General features: G+C 42.7%; 1 protein-coding gene across 2 annotated transcripts; it reads left to right on the forward strand.

The window, feature by feature from the left end:
• Positions 1-9484: 9484 nt before the first annotated feature.
• On the forward strand, positions 9485-19357 carry LOC311519497 (uncharacterized protein; the record flags this gene model as incomplete). Of its 2 annotated transcripts, none has more annotated exons than XM_084626039.1 (2): positions 9485-14680; positions 17434-19357. In XM_084626039.1, the coding sequence occupies one exon, from the start codon at positions 12558-12560 to the stop codon at positions 14097-14099; it is 1542 nt and encodes a 513-aa protein (XP_084482165.1). In that variant the 3' UTR covers positions 14100-14680; positions 17434-19357. The 2 variants fall into 2 exon arrangements, with proteins under 2 accessions (XP_084482165.1, XP_084482166.1); XM_084626040.1 differs by having other exon boundaries at positions 12558-16661.
• Between the last annotated feature and the right edge of the window lie 4133 nt (positions 19358-23490).

Raw genomic sequence — 23490 nt, forward strand, 5'->3', positions numbered from 1 at the left:
GAGAACATTGCAAGCTGTTTTGCTCTTTTGTCTAAAAATTCCCACCAGAGGCTCTTTTAAGCCACCATAGCTTTCAGTGACTGATTCCTGCAGAGCTCAAGTCTGGTTTTGCTGTAGCTGTCAGCTGTTTCTTGTGCTTGTTGAAGTCTGCTTTGCCATCAGTGGGAACCTAGCCAAAGTTGTGAGAAATCGACTGGCTTTAGGACAGGTGTTCCCCTCTCGCCCCCCCCCTCCCTTGTGACTGGGGTTTTGATCAGCTTGTCATTGCAGAGAGCTGTCATTCTGAAACTCTTCATATGATGACATATATTAACTTGCATTACCCCATCCTGACCAGAAGGGAAATGGAACTGATGACTGGCATATGGTAGTGGAATGAACAATCATGGTGGATGAATTGGCTCAGACCTTGGCTTGTTGAAATATTCAAAAGACTAACAATCAACAGTAGTCGAGATTCTAAATCAGAATATTCTACATCTAAATCTTAATATTATGAACTAGGTTACGATCTAGAATAACATCAAGACACTTTTTCACCCTCACTCATCATCAGCTGTGTTATAAGTGACTGAAAAAGGAGCTGGCAATCTCTCCCTTGTTTTTCTCTTGTCTGAAAACTGGTGCACAGTGAGTGGCATTGGAGATTATTTATGGAGGCAGTCCAATCACAACAGCTTTCTTTCCTTTGTTTTAATTTGAGTAGAAGTCACAAGCACGCTTAACAGACAAATGGAGAGCGTAGCACACGCTTATATCAGCAGAAGATTTGTACCTTAGTCTTAATCTGGCACAGTTTCAACCATATTTTCTCAAATACATCTGGAAAAGACAATTTGCCAAAGATCAAGAAAAGGTTTCCCACATACGTAAACCACATCACACATATGTAGGTGGATAGTCACATCTGCATTGAGACAACACCTTCCACCCGAGGATCACAAAATACTCTGTACACATTAATAAATTCAGCCCCACAACATTTCTGTAAAGTAGAGATTATCCCATTTTGATAGGTACCCAAACACCAGCAAATACAGTAAGTTGCCCTAAATAACACCAGAAGTCTGTGGTAGAATTGGGAATAGAACCAAGGTGTTTTTTAGTGCTCACTTTTGTATTTTTAAACCACAAAAGTAACTTTCTCCAGAGAAGAGTTAACGCTGCTTTACACTGCAAATGCTTTTTCCTGAGTTGGTGATCCTGCAAGCCCTTGCACAGTATGCAGATAAGTTTGAAAGGGTCTGTTTCAGTTTCCATTGCAGTCAGTGGGAGCCTTCCCATTCGTTGCAGTGTGAGCAGACTTAAATCAGGCCCAGTGTAATGTTGAGCATTAGGCATAGTCCTTCACGCTGATCAAATTAAGTTAAGTTAGCTGTGCCCTTGTTTGCAAACATGCTGGGTAAAAGTATGGGATAGGGTGTACTTGAAGACCAGGTTTAATATGCAATCCTCATGTTGATAGGCTTCTAACTACCCCTTCTCTCAGGCCTTTCTCTTGCTGCTGGGCAGAAGTAACATATAGCAGTGCTCTCATTACTAATCCAAGATCCGTTACCCGTGTTGTGTAAAATCAAACCCTAACTGTATTTTTTTTTCTTTCGCAGAAGAATCTCTGGAATAGTGATAGGCATAGCTATACCTTAAAACTGTGACAATAAGTGAGAAGAAAACATCAAGCTCCTGAAACCATTTCTTGGTTTAGCTAAAGATTTCAGAGGCAGCTGTTTAGTGCATAGTATGAGGAATCAGGTGTGCAGTTGCCTTTATTGCTAGACTGTTTGCAAAAAAAAATATATTCCACTGAGCTCTTCCCTCGCAGGGAGATAAAGCAGTTCTTTGAACAGTATTTCTGTTGTTTTGCTCTCAATGTGAGGTTCACCTACAGCCAAATTCTATGGTTTGTGTATGTGCTTACATAAGAAATAATTCCGTTTCTGATGACTAAAATTGAGCAGTTTTTTAATCTTCAACACTCCATATTGCAAAAATATCTGTTTCTGTAGTGAACATGGGTGTTATATTTTATAAATGTCTTTTAGTTTAAACCTTCATTTTGGAGAGAGGTGAAAGGTTTCCTTCTCTTCCTTGTCAGAGGAGTTTCCATCACTTGTTCAGTCAGACACCAAGTCAGTAGCAAATTGGGAACAGAAATAGGAATGTGTACTTTCTATTCCTTACTCTGAGTACTGAACCACACAAACAAGTAGTCAAATCATTATACAGAACTGTGCTTTGAAAGGATGAGATTTCTGAATTAATATGAGCATGTTATACAGAATTTCATGTGAAGACAAAACAAAAATACCTCTTCTTGGTGATTTTTTTTAAAAACAGTCTAGATGGAAGATGTCACTAAAAAACCCCAAACTATTGCTTTCCAATAGTAATAATAAAAAAGAAGCTTTAGTGTGTATTGAAATACCAGCATAAGGGTCTCATGATGAAACATAGCCTTTCAAACACATGGTATGGCTTCTTATGTCTTGCTGCATAATTAATAATGCAGGTATAATACATGGCAGTGCTTTTAATATATAGAGGATTAATTCTGAATTAATGAGACAAATTAATTCAAAAACAGTAGGAAGCCATTTTATTGTAAGAAGCCAAAACAAAAGTGATACTTAAATTGTCTCAAATGAAGGTCAATCAAGGACAATGAGCATTTGGTTCATATTTCATGTGCAGATTGCTATTGTGACCTATCCTACTGGAATTACAACTGGAAGACCTCTGAACAGCCCTGAAAGCTGGTTTTTCCCCCAAATGTACCTAAATCTATTATCTATTTGTTTACATCAATAGTATATTAAGAATAGTTTCAAGCCAGAGACACTGTTTAGGAAGGACAAGCAGGGCAGAAAAGGTGAGGGAGTTGCACTGTATGTAAGAGAGCAGTATAACTGCTCAGAGCTCCAGTATGAAACTGCAGAAAAACCTGAGAGGTCTCTGGATTAAGTTTAGAAGTGTGAGAAACACAGGTGATATCGTGCTGGGAGTCAGCTATAGACCACCAGATCAGGGGGATAAGGCGAACGTCGCCTTCTTCAGGCAACTAACAGAAGTTACTAGATCAGAGGCTGTGGTTCTCATCGGGGACTTCAATCACCCAATATCTGCTGGGAGAGCAATACAGCAGTGCACACACAATCCAAGAAGTTTTTGGAAAGTGTAGAGGACAATTTCCTGGTGCAAGTGCTGGAGGAACTAACTACGGGCGGAGCTCTTCTTGACCTGCTGCTCACAAACCGGGAAGAATTAGTAGGGGAAGCAAAAGTGGATGGGAACCTGGGAGGCAGTGACCATGAGATGGTCAAGTTCAGGATCCTGACACAAGGAAGAAAGGAGAGCAGCAGAATATGGACCCTGGGCTTCAGAAAAGCAGACTTTGACTCCCTCAGGGAACTGATGGGCAGGATCCCCTGGGAGAATAACATGAGGGGGAAAGGAGTCCAGGAGAGCTGGCTGTATTTTAAAGAATCCTTATTGAGGTTACAGGGACAAACCATCTCGATATGTAGAAAGAATAGTAAATATGGCAAGCAACCAGCTTGGCTTAACAGTGAAATCCTTGCTGATCTTAAACACAAAAAATAAGCTTACAAGAAGTGGAAGATTGGACAAATGACCAGGGAGGAGTATAAAAACATTGCTCAATTATGCAGGAGTGAAATCAGGAAGGCTAAATCACAATTAGAGTTGCAGCTAGCAAGGGATGTTAAGAATAACAAGAAGGGTTTCTACAGATATGTTGGCAACAAGAAGGTCAGGGAAAGTGTGGGCCCCTTACTGAATGGGGGAGGCAACCTAGTGACAGAGGATGTGGAAAAAGCAAATGTACTCAATGGTTTTTTTGCCTCTGTCTTCACAAACAAGGTCAGCTCCCAGACTACTGCACTGGGCAAGATTTACAAATCTTCAGAAATATGTTTGAGCCCCTGGGAAATAAGTATGATCTCTGGTTTGGATAATTTAGCAACATCTGGAGAACAGGGTGAGCCTTTGTCAGAGGCAAGGAATTCATCTCAACCTTCTCTTCAATTGGATAGTGGAAAAGAGCTGCAACAAGGTCCTTCCAATGTAGCACTGTCACGCTGTGGTGAGTGTTTTCTTTATAAACCTGTGGTAATTTTAAGGTGCCTATCACATTGGTATCTAAACACTCATTGTACATCGTTCATTTACAGCCTGCCTGATCCAAAGTCCAAATGACCCAAATTAACTTCAAATCAGTGACTTAAGTGGGCTTTGGATTGGAGCCTTAGTTATAACTGGGTAACATAACTGAGCAAAACTCTTTGGTCTCTAAAAACAACGAGGAGGCTTTGTGGCACCTTAGAGACTAACAAATTTATTTGGGCATAAGTTTTCGTGGGCTAGAACCCACTTCATCGGACGCATGGAGTGGAAAATACAGGAGCAGGTATAAATACATGAAAAGATGTGAGTTGCCTTACCAAGTTTGAGGTGAGTCTAATGAGACAATTCAATTGACAGCAGGATACCAAGGGAGGAAAAAATAACTTTTTTGAAGTGGTAATGAGTGACCCATTTCAGACAGTTGACAAGAAGGTGTGAGTAACAGTCAAGGGAAATTAGTATTGGGAAAATTAGGTTTAGGTTTTGTCTGTGTTAGAGAACAGGTCAGACAAGATGATCTAATGGTCCCTTTGGCCTTAAAAATCTATGATACAATGCTTTGCTTTACAGAAATGGTTGATATGCTAACAAGGACCACTATGAGGTTTGTTTTTGTTCCCTTTTGTGAATATCTGGAAGGTGCAAACTTTCCTGACGGTGTGTGTGGTTCAAACAAAGATGTTTTTAATCTTCCAGCTCAGAGCTTTTCCCCCTCCTTATTTGAATACATCACAGAGTGTTAATGGGCATAACATAACAGTGCTGAGAGACAAACACACTTGCAGCCAGCTCTCATTATAGTGAGCACTGCTTTTGAACTCCTTAACCCATTCTTACTATTTCCTTCAAGTTAATCTGCAAACTGAAAGGAAACACCTTCCAGTTTACTATTTTTCCTTGCTTCATCTCTGTGGATGCTGTCTGTGAAGGGCTTTTCTGTTCCGTTTGATGATGTGACTGGGGAAAACTGTCATACTGAGTTAAAAAACCCTGCTTCTATATTCTTCCTTTTTACCTACTTGGCTCCAACACCAATCAGATTTGAACATCTTATTAGAATAAAGTGGCATTTAACATGTTCGAAGTCAGATATTTATATAACTTTCTAGTATCAGAGAAACTACAAAGTACCTCCAGGATGTGCCTTTAACAAGAACAGTTTTCCCTCTGTATCTTGAATCTATGATTCTATGATGATGGAAAGAAATACCACTCATTGATTTCCAAACATTGTAGAATGTGTACATTCTCAGGGTGATCCGGTTGTCGCATTTATTTAGTTTTTTCAGCAGAAGTTGGTTGGAATCCAGACTATCCATGGATTCCAATAGATTAGACACATGGTGAAATTCCTCATGGAGTTAATTGACCCATAATCTGGGAAATCAGGTTTTGCTAACGTCCCCTTTAATGACTTCTTTTAATGATTATCATGCCCATTTATATTGTGTCAGACACAAATTGAACTAACAAGCACATCTTTAGGGAAATGTAAGTTTCTAGGCAGTGATGCTATCTCATTATTTTCAGTTGAGATGGCATTAATGTGTCAGTTCAGTGAAAGTTGTATGCAAATCCATAGACTGGGAACTTAGTTTTGTAGTGTGTCCGTGGGTTTTTTTTTTCTCCCTTACAAATAAGTTTTTCAGAATTGGCAACAGGTTTTCATTTTGTTTTCTGTTTTATGGCATGAAGCTTATCTGGTCTCCATTCTCCTCTGTGTGTAGAGCAGACAAAAATCTCCCCAAGCTCTGACTTACCAGCAGGTCTCCCCAGGCTGTAGTGAGGCCTGCACAGCACTAGATAAGAAAAGAGTGTACTTCAAACAGCTCGGCATTAATCAGCCAGCATGGCTTCAAGCTCAGTGTTAGAGCAAAGGAATGCAATTCTGAAGCTTGCTTACATTAAATGAAATTAAACGAGACAGACTCACTTAATTCTTGCTTTTAAAAAGCTCTTGAAGTGCTGTTTTAAACTAGTTACTTTGTGATGTCACTGAGCAGGGATGCTAATCTGGCTCATCAGAGAGTGGAAGTGGCAGAGCACTTGGGATTCGTTCATGGAATTATTGGGTGGGCCTTTGAAACAATTCCCTTCTATCTTATTCATACCTTTCCAGCATAACATATTGTACCATCCATTATCTTTAACTACAATGCTCAGCTCCTCCTCTTGTATCAATGTTCTGGGAATCCCCCTGTAAGGAATGCTGGTGATAGGCCTTGTGTTGCTCCATAGTTTTGCTCTTTCTCTTTGCCCTACTACTGCATTTTTCCATATGATTCATAGGCTGTGTGACTTTAGTGTCATTGACACCTAGCAGTCTGTCCTTAATTTTACTTTGTATGCATGCTCTGAATTTGTGAGAGGAAAATCTTGGAGAATTTGGAAGAAATCAGTGTAGAGTAATGGGCAAACTTTCTTTTTTCCAGTCAATTTTGTCCGTCCTTATTATTTGTAAGTTCCAAAAAGTAAGAGGTCCAGCACTCTTGAATATACTGTGTGTAATATAAAGTAAATGCTTAAACAACTACATAGACAGCATGGAACAAATCCAGTCTAAAGTTAATACAAAATCTGAATGAGAAATAATCCTCCCATAGTTATAGGAACTATTCCAAAATGGTTCAATATCGTCTGTTTGCTAATTAAGTGATTAGCCAATCAGAGCAATCAATTTATGCTAATGATAGGGCTAATAGTAAATCCCCAACTGGGTTTTAAATCCATGGCTGCAAGCTCAGAAGCATCTGTCCTAAAGATTAAACCATTTGCTCTGATACTAGCCCATGATTTATACCAATGAATGATAAGTATAGCGCTTTCTTTTAAATTCAGGCACAAAGTAAAACAACAAAACTATCTGCGTTATTGACCAATTCTTTATGAATTTATTCATTTGGCACAATGACCTATAACTCTGCTGTAGGACTGCAGTGAAAACAAGTCAGTAGCACTGGGAATTGTAGCCTCTGCTCTAACATAAACAGTGATTATCCCCAGAAATTATGAAAGACACACTGTATTTTCAACAGTATCTCCTGTCCTTGGCTCAGATGTTTACCATTTATGTGTGTAGCTGCATTTATAAAACAATAATGCATTAAACTGAATCCACAAGGTTCAGGAGATAGATGGAAGGTCAGCATGACATCAGGGGAGCCATGGGTGGATGAGGGGGGAAGAAAGAAATCAACCCCAGTGGTTATGAAGAAGAAAATGACTGATATGAGGCTTTCTACTATTCAGTTGAAGATAGTGAGGAAGAGGCTTCTCTGAGTAGGTTCTAAATTAAGTTCAAGAGAAATTTTGTGCAGTCAAGTTATACTAAGATAAATCAGGAAAAAGCATGCCTCCCTATAACAGAGAGTACAGCTCTGGCCAATCAAAAGGCCATGGATTTTATTTTCTTCTAGCTAAGATCACCCACTCATTTTCCCCTCAGAGTTCAGTTTTCCTGGGAAACACATATCCCTTTTTCCCTAGAATATTATGTAAGTCCCTTCAACTGGATTTAGCCATGCTTCTCTCGGGGCAGATCCCTTGGTGATCCCTGAACTGAGGGCAAACTGCTGTGGTGCGTTTTACATGGTTACTGAAATGCTCACCTGAAAACTTGGTGGCTGATGGTGATGGAGTGTCACCATCAGTTACAGTGTTGATCCAGGGCTTTGTAAACAGGAAAACTGATGGTCCAATAGTGATGGAAGATTGTGTGTTACCTGAGAAAAATTTGTTTGGGAAACATTGTATCATACAGCTGGTCATAAGATGGGAGAGAGGAGGAATGGAGAGAGAAATCACACAAACATATGTTCTGTTTTTTTATTGAAATGTCTCCAAAATTGGAAAAAAATTAACTAGCTGTACAGTTGGTTGAAAATTGGAAGGAAATTTATGAAAATATTGTGAAACAATTTTATGTGGGGTTTTTGGTCAAAATTCTAAATTTCAGTGACATTTTTCATTGACATTTGAAAAATTTCAACCAGCTCTCTTTACTTAAGGTAAATGCACAATTAACAACATTGAGAGGCAAAATCCTGTAGATTTGAAAATAATGGTGTGGAAATCATTCTGCATGAAATAAGAATCAACCTGAACTTTTGCCAAAAACTTGAATCAAAATTTGTCTGAAGGAAGAGAAAAGGAACTGTAAAAAAAAAATCATAATGTAGTTGTTGACTCGAGGCAGAGATACTGAAAGGGTACCTTTACAGTCTGTCTAGCCTACCTGGAAAATTCCAGCCATGTATCCAAACCAGAGAATTTGGGATATTATCTATCCTAAATACTTATGACCCCTACCACCACAGTATTTGAGCACCTGATAACACCATCATGAGGTAGGGAAGTACTATTCTCTCCATTTTAGAGACGAGGCACCCATACACAGAAGGCCAGATTTTCAGTGGTATTCAGATAGGTGCTGAGTAGGGTTTTCCAAAGCATGTAAGCAAGTTATGCACCTCCCATTGTAATCAAAGGTCTCCCATGGCCCCAGGCTAGGGCTGTAACCACTAGACCATCCTTCCTCGTTATGGATTAGCAGCAGATGAGAATCTAAACATTTAGATTCATAGCTTAGTTGAACCAAATGTTATTGAGCTTTGTCAAGCCCCACTTATAATAGTACCCTACCATTGAGAAACTAGCAAGATAGTCATGGAACTACTTTTTAGAGCTGACCCTACTGTGCTGCTAATAACATCAGGTCCATTTGAGTTGTGGCTGTGTGGGGGCAAGCGGAAGTGACCAAAATGGACTTTTCAGTGTAGCCAATATTTTCTGAGCACTGGCCCATAAGTAGAGATGGTCAGAAAATGGGTTTTGGTCAGATAAGAAATTCTGACATTTCAAAATTTTGATTTTCTTCTGAATTGGGACCAAAAAAAAAAATTACCATTTCAAGATTTATGTGGAATGTAAATTCCCCACATTTTGGTGTGGAAATATCAAACAACCTTATTGAAATGCTTCATTCTGACATTCTCAAAATGTTTCATTTTTATAATGTTGAGCCATTATGTTATACCATGAAGTAAAACATATATAAACATCATAATGTAATATAAAGGCCTAAACTAAATGAAATGAGACTGTCCGAGCAGAGAAAAATGATGAGAGAGTCGAAATGAAACAAGAACATCCAAACAAAATATTACAATTGGATTCAAATGGTTGCAAAAACTTTCCATCAAGAATGTCACCAAGGTCAACATGGTCACGGGAAACATTTTGATTTTGACAAAAGAGCATTTTTCAAGGGAAAACTTCCACTGAAATTTTTTTCAACTCGTTTTTTTTTTTTTAAACATAGTCTTTAGATTGAGGTCATGCTGTGTTGCTATGTTTGATGTGAGACACACACGTTAAAAGAGTCAAAAGGAATTGAATTAAGTACATCAGAGCTGAATGAGAATACAGTATTTTTTTTTGGCTCCTTCCAAAATGGCCTGTTAACATCATGGCATTGACTTGCAGTAGAAGCTTGTTTAGGTGGGTTGCAGGGAAAAGTGGATGGAAAGAAAGAAGATAAGAAAATAGAGCCTTGAGGGAAGAAAATAACAGGCAAAGAGGAGACGAGATAGAGAGATGATGGAGAGGAGAAAGAGGGAACAAGACAGAGGCAAAGGGACAAGAAAAACAGAAGGGAGGGATGGGAAAACAAGAAGCAATGACATAGGGTCAAGGGACAAGCAGGCTAGACAAGCAGTAGGGTGTGAAAGAAAATCTCAACTAGCTTGATCATTTCCCATTCTCTGTAGTACTGCAGACTAAAAAAGAATAGATGCCAAAGCCAATTTCACCCTCACAGTCTGTACAGCACTTCAAATAGATGAGCATTGGACAAGCATGTCAGAACCCTGCAAATAGCCCAAGTCCATGTTTGTGTGGAAAAAAGACATGGCACAGTAGAGTTCTGGCCTAAAGTAGTTTAAGTGTGACAGGAAATAGAGCTCGATAGAAAATGTCAGGGCTGCCTGTGCACCTGGCAAGTGGAAAATGCAAAGGTGAGAAACAATTTTCCCTTTCTGCCTTTGTCTTTTCTCTTCCTTTTGTTCTGTATCCCCTCTTTTCTCTTTATTCCGCTGCCTCTCTGTCTTATCTGCCAATATATTCTCCTTTCTCCCACCTTTTCCCCCAGGAAACCTAATTTCTCATATTCTCTTTCTTCCCGTTCTCTTATACTATCCCCATAAAACCACCTAAATGGCCTACTGCTGTGAGATGATGCCAACAGGTTAGGATGCTATTTTGAATGCAACATACAAGTCCTGTAGAGTCAGAGTGACTGCTCTCCCCTCTTGCTGCTTTGAAAACGGTGCTTCAGTTCTGCTTCCCTGCACAGGTAGGAGAGTTAACAGGAGCTGCAGAGCCTCTCAGACAGGTGGGCGAGTGGTGTTCAGAGTCTCGCAGACAAGGGAAGAAGCGGTGCTTGGGTACCATGGTGATGAATGTGGTATAAACACCTAGACAGACAATGTTGCCGCAACTTGCAGAAGGAGGGTTTCGCTGGCAAGCGGGGGAGATCACGACAGGAGCCGTGGTGGAAAGACCTACTCATGGATGAGGTGGGAATTGTATAAAACCCCACTCGCATTATTCTATGCAGGGCACCAAAAAAATTAGGGCTGACCCTGATAGTGTCACAGGGGGAAATCCAGTAGGAAACTGAAAGCAGCCATGTATAACAAATAGTGTTCTAAAAGCTTTTAGGAAAAAATGAGAAAGTATAGTGAGGGAAAGTAAAATAATAGGTTAAAAAAAGAAAACAATACACTGGGTAGAGGACCAAACTCTATTCTGGCATTGTGGGTTAAGTCCAGAATCATTCCACTGATTTTTAACAGCATCACTCCAGATTAACCTTGTTAGCTGAGAGAGGAATTTGGCCCAGTAAGTTTTTAATAAAGTTTTCTAAGTGCTTAATTAGGTCAACATAACTTATGAAAAAATGCCCCACTTTCAACTGAAAAAGTGGCATCCTGTGCTTTGTCAACATTGTTGCTCATTGTCTGATTAGGATGTTGATGAGTGCTGCATAGGCCTAGTTTCCCAAGAAGACTGTAATTGTTTTGACTAGTTGTTCCCCTCTAATCTCCTCCCCTACAGTCAGCTGTTCCTTCAGTCAGGAATAGAACACCAACTTTTGCCAATACCAGTCTACTGGGAGAGACTTGAGCATTGGGCAGCTGTCTTCCCAGAGACAGAGGGCATCACCTCCATAAAAACCTCTTTGATATTCTCAAGGCTGAAAGCTTGAGTTCATCCCAGAAACCAATCTTCCAGTTGTCACTCAGCGTGCTATCACCATATGCTAACTTAATGGAAAGCTGTCTTCAGTGCAAACATGATTGTCCACTCTGCCACTGTATGTGTTTGTGTGAGCCTGCACAACCATGGGCGGGCAAGGGTGTAGGGGAGAAAGAGAAGATAGTTTGAAATGTTTCAAGAGATTTTTCCTGTAATGAAAAGTGGAGTGTTCGCTAATCACATATGCTGTGTGAAAAGTGGCATCTAACATTTAGGTTTTTACGTATAAAAGATCATAATCCCCCTCAGGCATAAGAACAAATTAAATAAACAAATTTTTTTTATTCGGTCAAGCTGATAATTTCCAACCTGCAGTTCATAAAGGCGGAATCACTGATTTATTCACATTTAGCAATACTCATTTTTAGCAACTGGGTTGTGTTACATCTGGAGGCAGAAACAGATGAGAAAGAGTCCCCAGATACTGGTAGTGTTTGAGAGCAAAAACTATTTTAGAACATTTAAAAGACAATTGCTTTTTCAAAGTTGTTAGCTCCAAAATCAGCTTATTAGGCATGCCTTCAAACTCAATTGGGAATTTTTTTTTAAGACAGAAATGTTTCTTCTGAGAAATGTGTAAATGCCAGTGAATTGTGAAGGGTTCATGTTTAGTTATTCCACCTGGAAACAGTCAGGGCACACCCTGACTGTTTTGTAGAAGCAATGCACACATTGCTCTATCCAAGGACAAGGACTAGATATGAACCATGAGAAGTTGATTAAAAGACAGTGACGGTGGTAAGCTTTCTTAGCCTGGGCTCAAGGCCTGAGAACCAGGATTGTAGTAGATAAAAGTTGGTAAATAAGTATATTAATCAACGTCATACATTCCTTTGTGTGTCTTTTTGCGGTAGAAGTATGTAATGCATAGGGGGGAGAAATATAATAAAAGGGGAAGGTGGAAAGCTGGGGGCAGCAGCCCATTTCAGCTGACCAGCCTGCTTGCTTGCATAAAGCTGTGTTCTGTCTCATCATTGAACCGCCACAACTGGCGCCCAAACATGGGACCCTCAGCACTCACCTCGCCCGGCAAGGGTTTCAGATGCGTCACTCATCCGCTTCGTGGATCCCGGTGAGTATTTTTCATTGTGGTAAGTATGGGAAGCTCCCTCTCTGCTTTGCAAGTGCAACACCGCAGTGAGCTACAGTATTTGCTGCGTAAGGCTCAGCATGACTGCCCCACTCGAGAACTCACTCTCCTGCTACAGGAGGTGAGTGCCCAGTGCCCGTGGTACCCTGAAGCCAGAACCCTTAAGCTAGCGGACTGGGAGCGATTGGGCCAGACATTGCACGAAGAGCCTCGGGCGCCCATGCAGGCTTTACATGCCTGGCACCTCTGCCGTGACGCGATACTGCGTGTCGCCTCGGACAGGCCCTCTCTCGCGAGGCTGGTGATCTCGCCACGCCTGTCCGCTCCTGCAGCCATCCCCCCTTCTACCGATGCAACACAGTGTGTCGCCTCGGAAAGGCCCTCTCCCGCGCCAACAGAGGGGCTGCCGATCCCGCCACCCCCGTCCGCTCCTGCAGCCATCCCTCCCCCTGCTTCGCCCCCAGTGCCTCTATTACCACCGCCTCCCTGGCCTTCCCCACCGGAGCCGCTGTGTGATCACCCTCCCCCCGTGGGGCCCCATGTTTTGGGGCCTCCCGGAGGGTCGTCCGCGTCTGCTCAGCGGCTTTCGCTGGTGCAACAAATGGTTCATGCAGCGAAGACTCGCTCAGATATTACAGCGGAGGAGCTGGCTGATCTGGTCTCAGTTTGTCCAGTGACCTGGCAGAATGATGACCAGGGCAACCCCGTTGGAACCTGGGCCACTTTGCCATACTCGGTGGTTAGAGAGGTAAAGAAAGCAATTCACGAGTTCGGCCTGACTAGCACCTTTGTGCGTGGTCTCATTGAAGGGATAGGTACTGGGTACTCCCTAATCCCTGAAGATTGGAAGGCGCTGTTGCGCATGATGTTAACACCCAGTCAGTATGTTATTTGGATTAGTGAGTATCGGCAGATGGCGGAACGCCAAGCCCAGGTATATATAGAGCAAGGTATCATTTATGAGCATTTGGCAGGGGAGGGCCAGTTTGCTACTGTTGAGATGCAGTCTCAACTCCCTCAGGCCGTCTTCCCCATTATTTCCACCTGCGCCCAGCATGCTTTCCGGAAGGTCCCGGATTCAGGCAAGCCTACCAAAAGGTTTGTCAGTATCCATCAGGGTGCATCAGAGTCCTTTCTGGATTTTACCAACAGATTGCAGGAGGCTATCCTCCGACAGGTGGATAACACTGAGGCAGCTCAGGAGATCCTGTTAAAACTGGCGGTTGAAAATGCAAACGAGGATTGCTGCCGTACTCTCCAGACGGCGCAAGCCTCTGGCATTTTAGAGCTGTCAGACATGCTGCGGGCATGCCAGAACATCGGCACACAAGCCCATAAGGCTGGAGTTCTGGCTGCCGCCCTGAGAAAAACCGGAAAGGAGGGGAAGTGTTGTTACCGCTGTGGTAAGGAAGGTCACTTTCAGCGGGAGTGCCGCTCATCAAAGGCACCCGCCCGACCCTCAAAGAAGTGCCCCAAGTGTCAGAAGGGTTATCACTGGGCTAATCAGTGTCGTAGCGGGTCGGGAAACCGCACGACGGGTCCTTCCTGAACCCAGGGCCAAACGGGGGAGTTTCCCACTCAGACATCCGTTCCTCTGCCTTAAAATCCGTAGACTCTATGAGGGCGGCGACTGCTGGAAGTGCAGGGCTTGATTTGATCATGCAGGAGGACACTGACTTTCGGCTGCCAGGGGAGGTCTGCGCCATACCTACGCAGGTGACGGGACCTCTCCCTGCCAGCTTTGTGGGTCTCGTTCTCCCCCGCTCACATGCTGGGAAACAGGGCTTTTTTGTCATTCCAGGGGTCATTGATGCTGATTACACTGGCATTATTAAGGTTCAGGTGTGGACTCATCTTCCACAGTCGCTCCCGCGTGGATGGTCAATTGCACAATTGATTTTAGTCCCCTATCAGGTGCCAGCTGCCGAGAATCGCACTCGGGGCGGAGGCGGCTTTGGATCAACGTTGTCTCACTCGCCGTCTCACAGCACGTCCTCTCCACTTGTTGCTCTGACAATGTCAGTCCACCCCTCGAAACCTCAGTTAACACTTCTCTTAAACGATGTTCCTTTTACAGGGCTGGTGGACACTGGAGCTGACGTTACGGTGATTCGTGATCCGGAGTGGCTGGTCAGTTGGCCTACGGTTCCTTCTAAAGAGTTGTGGGGGATCGGGGGTAGTAAACCCGGGCGTCAGAGTTTGTCTTGGGTCACAGTCTCTAAACCAGGAGGCCGTGCCCTTGCTACTATCCGCCCTTTTGTGCTCCCTGTCCACCTCAATATTTGGGGCCGTGATTTACTTACAAAGCTGGACACCACCCTCGATATTAATATCTGATGGCCCAAAACCCTCCCTCACCCACCTTGCCATCCGCCTTACCCTTGGTATGGCAATCCTTAGAGCCCGTATGGATTGACCAGTGGCCCCTCCCTCTAGAGAAGCTGAAAGCGCTTCAGTTGCTTGTGCAGCAGCATTTGCAGGCACAGCGCTTGGAGAGCTCCACTAGTCCCTGGAACACCCCAGTGTTCGTTATCAAGAAAAAATCTGGTGCTTGGCGGCTGTTACATGATTTAAGGGAAATAAATAAATGCATACAACCCATGGGCCTCTTGCAGTTTGGCTTACCAAATCCAAATTTAATTCCTCAAACCGATCAGCTTTGTGTGTTAGATTTAAAAGATTGTTTTTTCACCATCCCCCTTTGCCCACAAGATCGCGAAAAATTTGCGTTTACGGTGCCACAATATAATAATCAGCAACCCTCTCAAAGGTATCAGTGGAAGGTCTTGCCCCAGGGAATGCAAAATAGTCCAACCTTGTGTCAGCTTTTTGTGGATCAGGCCCTCGCCCCTTTCCGTGCCTGGTACCCTACGCTAAAGGTCTACCATTATATGGATGACATTTTGCTTAGTGGTCCCCAGGTCATGGCACAACAGCTTGAATCTTTGTCTCAGATTCTTGGCCAAAATGGCCTGTTAGTGGCACCAGAAAAAATCCAACGCTCTTATCCCTACCACTACCTCGGACATAAGGTTTTACAAACCTATGCTGCTCCGGTTCGTCCAGAATTAATTCTACCTCAACCCCTAACCCTTGTTAAATTACAACAGATTTTGGGTCATTTAAATTGGATTCGGCCCTACTTTCGTCTCCCCACCTCAATGCTGCAGCCGTTGTTCGAGCTCCTACGTGGAGCCCGGGCACCGAGTGCAGTTATTGCCATCACTGCGGAGCACATTGCCTGCATTTGACAGATCAATGCAGCATTGAGTCAGCAGTTTGTGGACAGACTCCCAGAGGTCCGTCCCCTACGGTTGGTTCTTCTTGCCACCCCTCATACACCCACTGCGGCTCTGTTTGTACCCCGTACGGACACAGCCGTCTCTATTATAGAGTGGCTATACCTCTCATCCACTCCTCCTCGGAATATTTATCCATATTTAGATGCCCTGTCTGATCTTGTTCGTAAAGCCTGCCACCGTGCAGTGCAACTCACTGGCACTGATTTAATTGCCATTGTGTTCCCCTTGTCCCGTAGTGAATTTGATTCTTTGTGCCACACCTCCTTGGCCTGGCAGGTTGCTCTTTGTGATTATGTGGGAGAGATTTCTTATAATCCCCCAAAAGATCCTCGGTTGGTAATTACCCAAAAGGTGCCTCTAATTGTCCATCGTCTTAGCTGCTCTCAACCCATTGTTTCCGCTCTCAACCCATTGCTGTCACTCTTTTTACTGATGGCTCTCCACACTGAGGTGTTGTCACTTATCAATTGGGTAAACCCCCTCGTTGGCATTCTCGTTTTACACTGCCTCAGCTTTCCGCACAGCGTTCAGAATTGGCTGCTGTTATTTTGGCCTTTCAACTTTTTGCTGATTGTCCCTTTAGTTTAATTGTGGATACCCATTATGTTTATCAGGTAATTGATCATTTACCCCTTGCCCTCATTACCCCTCAGGTTGATGCGGACCTCCTTCGCCTGTTTTTGTCTTTGCAGTATCTCATCGCCACTCGTAATTTCCCTTATTTTGTAGCTCATATTCGCAGTCATACCCCTCTGCCTGGGCCACTCACTGAGGGCAATGCGCGCGCCGATCGCACGTTGCGTGGTCAGGTAAATTCCCTTTTTTCTGACCCCATTGAAAGCCATGCCTTTTTTCATCAGTCTGCCTCTGTTTTGGCCCGGCAGTTTCACATTCCTGCTGATCATGGACGTTCCATTGTTCGTTCCTGCCCCCACTGTGCTGCTGCTGCTCCTACTTTCTCTTATGCCGTTAACCCCCGAGGTACCACAGCAAATCAGCTATGGCAAATGGATGTCACTCACGTGCCACAATTCCGCCCCTATTCGTTTTTACATGTTTCCATTGATACTTATTCGGGGTTCCTTTGGGCAACCCCACACTGTGGGGAAGCCACTGCCAAACTTATTCACCATTTGCTGGCCTGCTTTTCTGTTATGGGTCGCCCAAGCCAGCTTCAAACGGATAATGCCCCAGCCTACTGCTCCACAGCCCTCTCCACCTTTTGTGCCCGATGGGACGTCCGTCTTAAACACGGGATCCCTTATAATTCCACGGGCCAAGCCATTGTTGAACGTGCCAATCGCACGCTCAAAACCTTGCTTGATAAACAATTAAAACAAGGGGAGCTCCGTCTCCGAACCTTAGGAGACATTCAACAACAAATGCATATCCTTTTGTTTACTTTAAATAATTTAACGCTGAATGCAGATCAGCAGACCCCTGCGGATCGGCATTTTCACAAATCTGAGGTACTGGAAAGACCACGTGTCTTTTACCGTCAGCTGCCCGATCCGCAGTGGTGGGGCCCAGTACCTCTAATCACTTGGGGTCGGGGATATGCTGCTGTGTCTCTCCCTGCAGGACCGTTGTGGGTTCCGGCCCAGTGTGTGCGACCGGCACTGAAACAGCATGGCGTGGCACCAGGGACTGTTGAACCCCATACCAGAGTTTCAGCTGACCTTGGAGGAGACCGCGGTGCCTCCCGAGTCGACAACGGCGGGATGGAAACGGAGGAGGCGTAGCGTCCCAAGCCGGCCCGTGACATGGGGAGCAGTAAAAGCATTGGTCGTCGCGGCTCAATGAAGACTGGCAGCAGATCAACGGCCAGAGACTCCTGAGACTTTGTTTGTGGAGATTCTCGCCCAAATCACTGCTAATTCTGTGATGATTGTATGCCTTTTGTGCCTGCTATTTCCTGTAGGGGTTGGCTCGGGAGCGCTTCCCCCGTTACGAGCCCGAATGACATATAATATATGGGAAAGATTGGCTTCAATAGCAAATGTTACTCACTTTTGTTTATCTGATTCTGTAGCAGCCGGAGATTTGTTAGGTACATGCCTTATTCCAGTATGTCATCACCCTGAGGAGATAGGGAATAAGACAATGCTCTCTGCTTATGCGAATCTCTCTTCCCAGTACTCTGGCATGGCTAATTGGGGCCCGGCCAACTATACTCTGCCTCACACGGCTATATTCCTCCACACACCGTACCCGGCCGGGGCCGACAATGTCACCTGTGTGCGTGTGGTTAACTGCACTAGTACAAAGGTGCCCTTGGGCTGTCGAAAAATTTCTCAACCCCTTTTAAATTGTTCCCATGCTGTCAATGTTTCATACAATTATGGCCATATCATCCTACCATCAGGGTGGTTTTTTACTTGCGGTTCACGCACCTTTAGTTATATTCCCGCAAATTTAAGTGATGGCACCCTTTGCTGTCTTAGTAGAATGACGCTTATATTGCCTTTTGCCAGTCAAAAGCGTAGTAAAAGAAGTATACCCCTTTCAGATAATTGTGTTGCAGATGTTGAGCTTTTTAGTCGTGCTGAGTATACTGCTTTAGCGGCCTCTATTGTTGGGGTCCCCGCGCTTGCCACTTATACAGCCAGAACCTTAAATACCCTGGCATGCTTTGCAGCAAAGGCAATTAATACAACATCCCAGGCAATTGCCCTACTTAACACAGAGCAACATGAATTAAGGGATGCAATCTTGGATAACAGGGCAGCCATTGATTTTCTGCTCTTAGAACATCACATAGGCTGTTCCACATTTCGGCATATGTGTTGTTTTAATTTAACCAATAGTTATTCCATAGAAAGTAGACTGGCCGAATTGGCCAATCTTACGGCACACATACGCCAGGATCTGGGGTTTGAGGGCTTTTGGAATTGGCTTACAGGTTGGCTGCCCTCTCTAGAATGGCTGCGACAACTTTTCGGTTATGCTGTGTTTGTGATCATTGGGCTTATTTTTTGCTGCTGCTGTGTACAATGTATTCCCTCCTTGCTAAGACTTTGTGGAGATTCGCCCTGGCAAGCTCCCCGAGTTATGTCCTTGTCTGTCTGGGAGTTAAATAGCATGCCAAAGCAAATTGACGGCTACCATGAGATGGCTGAGTATAATTAAACAAAAACGGGGGGATGAAGGGTTCATGTTTAGTTATTCCACCTGGAAGCAGGCAGGGCACACCCTGACTGTTTTGTAGAAGCAATGCACACATTGCTCTATCCAAGGTCAAGGACTAGATATGAACCATGAGAAGTTGATTAAAAGACAGTGACCGTGGTAAGCTTTCTTAGCCTGGGCTCAAGGCCTGAGAACCAGGATTGTAGTAGATAAAAGTTGGTAAATAAGTATATTAATCAACGTCATACATTCCTTTGTGTGTCTTTTTGCGATAGAAGTATGTAATGCATAGGGGGGAGAAATATAATAAAAGGGGAAGGTGGAAAGCTGGGGGCAGCAGCCCATTTCAGCTGACCAGCCTGCTTGCTTGCATAAAGCTGTGTTCTGTCTCATCATTGAACCGCCACAGAATTGCACTATTTTCCATCACTGACATTTATGCAATTCCCTTATATTATAGGGGATGCTGTTTATTCAGTGCCACTGTTCACATAAATGAGATGGTGACGACAATGTTGGGAAGAAAGTGGAAAAACACAATTCAGATTTCTATTTGGAAAATTAAGGGCATATTCTCCCAAGATTCTGGAAAGGGGCATAACTTGGAAGCTTTTCTAGGCTTTCATTGTATTGGTTCCAGGATTACTAACTGAATTATTTTAGAGCATTCCAGCACCAAGCATTCCTTTTCTGTGGAGCTGAGAAACCAGTTGGGAATGTTAAATTGTCCCTGTTCATCTGACATTATTGTGTGTGTATGTATTTCTATGTGTGTATATATAATATAATATATTGGTGCATATGTATATGCACTGAGGTATTTTAGTGTTTATATAAAGGGGTCAGATTGACTGCAGTGGAAACAAAGCTGCTGAATCTATCCCCAGAACAAGTGCAGCAAAAGGTCTAAGCTTCCCCATGATGCCCTGCCAATATGCTTCAGCTCTGTTGTAGAAAGTCACCACTGTTAGGACTGAATGGAAACTGCAGTTAAGTCTCCATGTCTAATCTCTTTCCGTCTCTGCTCAGACTGCTATTGGCTGTACCATTATAATTTTATTTTTTATCATTTGGATACTGACCCACAAGGAACAGTTATGAAACAACCAAGCTCATTGTTTTTTGTATAGCCATGAAATCATAATGACTTTGTCTCTGCCGGGCTGATATCAGGATTTGAATCAGTGACCTGGGGGGAGGAGGGGAGGAAAGCACTGCTGCTCATTAGTCACCCTCTCAGCCGTCTGGTACCCCAAAATGTTTGCTTCATTATCACCCCAAAATGGCTAATGTCAAAACAAGATGTTGATGGAAAATTGAAGTGACATTTTTGCAGTTTCAGTAGAGTAATTGCTAAATTTAGCTGCAGTTTGCCTGCTTGGGGGTAAGGAAATAAGGAACAGAGAAGTTCTGATAAGTAAAAAACTAAAAAGCATTTTCAAGTTCTCAGTTGTTAATGACAGGTTTCAGAGCAGCAGCCGTGTTAGTCTGTATTCGCAAAAAGAAAAGGAGTACTTGTGGCACCTTAGAGACTAACCAATTTATTTGAGTATAAGCTGTCATGCATCCATCTGATGAAGTGAGTTGTAGCTCACGAAAGCTTATGCTCAAATAAATTGGATAGTCTCTAAGGTGCCACAAGTCCTCCTTTTCAGTTGTTAATGTAATTTCTAGTTACATCACTGAAGAGAAGAACAATATGTTTCTATAGTTAAAGTAGCACCTAGGTACTGCATGTTTTCTTCACAGTAACACTTAGAGTTGATAAAGTATATTTTTGGACTAATCATCTCTGTCAGAAAGTTTCTGAAAATATATGTGCTCTGATCCACTTATAGGCTTTATCTCTAATTCTGTTAACCACGTTGTTAGAACGGATTCCTGTGGTATAAATGTCATGTTCTCTATGTATATAAATCTCCCCACTGTATTTTCCACTGAATGCATCCAATGAAGTGAGCTGTAGCTCATGAAAGCTTATGCTCAAATAAATTGGTTAGTCTCTAAGGTGCCACAAGTACTCCTTTTCTTTTTGCGAATACAGACTAACACAGCTGCTACTCTGAAAGCTGGGTAATGACTGCAGCACATAATACCAGATTCCCAAATTTAGAGAAATCCAAATGCCTGTATGTATTTGGAACATACCTGATTTATTGTACAAATACCACTGAGAGCATATGCATGACCAGCTAAAAGTTTAATTGGCTTTTTTTGCATAGACACAGGATGCAAAAAAGCTGTGGACATAAGATGAACATAATTGCATATGTGCAGGTGACATAATTCAAACATCCATTTTCCCCCAACACCATCCCAACCGCCTCTCCACAAAAAAATCAAACCAAGTCCAAGCAGAGTTCAGATCCTATAAAGGGAGAAGTGCTAGAGACCCAGTGAAGTCCACTAAGGAATCTGCTATTTCTATTAATTTCTGTGGAATAGGCTCAGATACTTTGATGATGAGCACCTATTTATCTTAGATTTTTATACTGCTGCCTAAATTTGGAAATTTGGCCCTATATTGACAAGTTTTCTATTTTTAGTAGTGATTTAATCCTGCATATAGTGCAATGGGCACAGAGAGTAGAAAAAATGCGTGGGAATTCTGGGTAAGGATGACAGGAACTTCTAAACAAAACTTGCAGTGAAAGCAGACATTCAGCTGAACAGAAGTGGAGCTGATAGAGGCTTTGCATTTAGCTGGGGTTTCTCTTTTAAACCTATACTTTTGAAAAGGCATATAGCAGTTGTGTCAGCTAAATTGGACTGGTGCTTTGAATGCGAAGTATCTTTACACACCACTGGAGCAGAACTATAAGGTGTCAATAATGAACCTGGCCCTACAGGTGTATACCCACTTACATTTTAATGTTTATAAAAAATGTTTCACTTTGCTGCTGAAGGATGACGCTAGAGACCAAACATACACCAACTTTCCAGAAACTTTATTACAAGATCATGGTGGTTCTTATCACAGACTGTTCCTTTAGTTTCATGTTTTAAGGATGAAGAAGAAAAGAATCCAAATGCTACACGCCTTCCACATGCTTCTATATTCTTCTGAAGTCTGAATTCTGAACTGTTGCCTTCTACATACAGGGAATCAAAAGTCATTAATTCTCTCTAGCCATTGTATTCATTGCACAGTCTGCTTCAGTCAGAGAGAAAACAGAAGACCAGGTATTTCTGCATTGTGTGACTGGGCCATCTCATTGCCAGCATAGTTGTGTCAGCAGGGAAACAGACAGATGCACACCAGATCCAGGGTTAGGTAACAACAGGAATAATGTTTGTTTAGATACGTCACTTGCAGAGGAGATGACTCCCTTCTTCGTTAATAGCTGTCCAAGCCTGTACTCTCTCAGAGCCAGACAGAAGCACACAGGAAGGCCACAGTGGGGTCAGATGCTAGTAGACAGATGTCCCAAAGAGTATACAAAATAGACTTTTCCCACATAAATCACTAGAGTTTTAAACACTAGGATCCATTAAAGGAATTATATCCCTGAGTTGATAATCAATAGTGTTTCCTAGCAGCTATTGTGTCCTTTGTATTAAAAAAGACGCACTTTAACTTTTTATACATGAAATTGTCCTGAATTTAATGTCCGTTGTCTTAGGTTCTCCTAGGGCAAGTGCTGTAACTACCCTGGGGAAGTTGGGAACCTGTCTCCTGCTTCTTGCCCCACAGGGACCCTAGATATCAGACTTTTAAAACAATGACAATTTTGTGTGTGTATAAAACTGATCACTGGTAAAGAACTAAACCATTCATCCTGGCCCTTGGGGAGATATAATTTTGGGGGAAAGTTCCTCATTTTGAGGGAAAATGAATTTTTCTAGGACTTTTTTATGCAAATATTGAAGCTGATTAAGAGTTGGGGATATTAGACTAAGGTCCAGGAGTTGTAGGCTGCTGGACAGCATGCAGGTGAGACAATCAAAGCTGCATGTTAAATTCAATGATCTCAAAGCTCTAAAATGTATCACGTGGCTGTGATATTACATCATATGATGTAATATCACAAAATTATCAGTTGCCTTTTTTTTTAAAATCTATCAGGCAAAGGTTTCCTGCTTCCACTCCCAAATGTGGAATTTCTCCATCAAAATTACATTTGCCTGAGGCCCACGATGAGTGAAATTCAGGCTCAGGCCCATGCCACTTGCAATTTCTTCAAACATCATGTCACAGTTTTAAAGTCAAATTTCTGGTGTTGCTGCGGTGGCAAAACCAGGAGATTTTAAAAGTGAGATGTCCAGTTCCCAGTGAGACATCGCACTCACTTTTATCACTGGATGGTCCCAAGATAGGTGAATCATATATGTAAGTAGGAAAAAGTGATTTTTTAAGGTAATTTTGGAGATGATGTAGCTTTATTTTTGAATGTTTTTCTTTCCCTTTGAGTCATGTACAGTGAGTTTTATGGCAACGAAAACATAAGGATGCAGGGATAAGAGTTCCAATAATGTTTTAAAAACTCGCCAAAACATTCCTAAAATAGT

Source organism: Lepidochelys olivacea (assembly GCF_965140295.1).
Source record: "Lepidochelys olivacea isolate rLepOli2 genome assembly, chromosome: 4".
Taxonomy (NCBI): domain Eukaryota; kingdom Metazoa; phylum Chordata; order Testudines; family Cheloniidae; genus Lepidochelys; species Lepidochelys olivacea.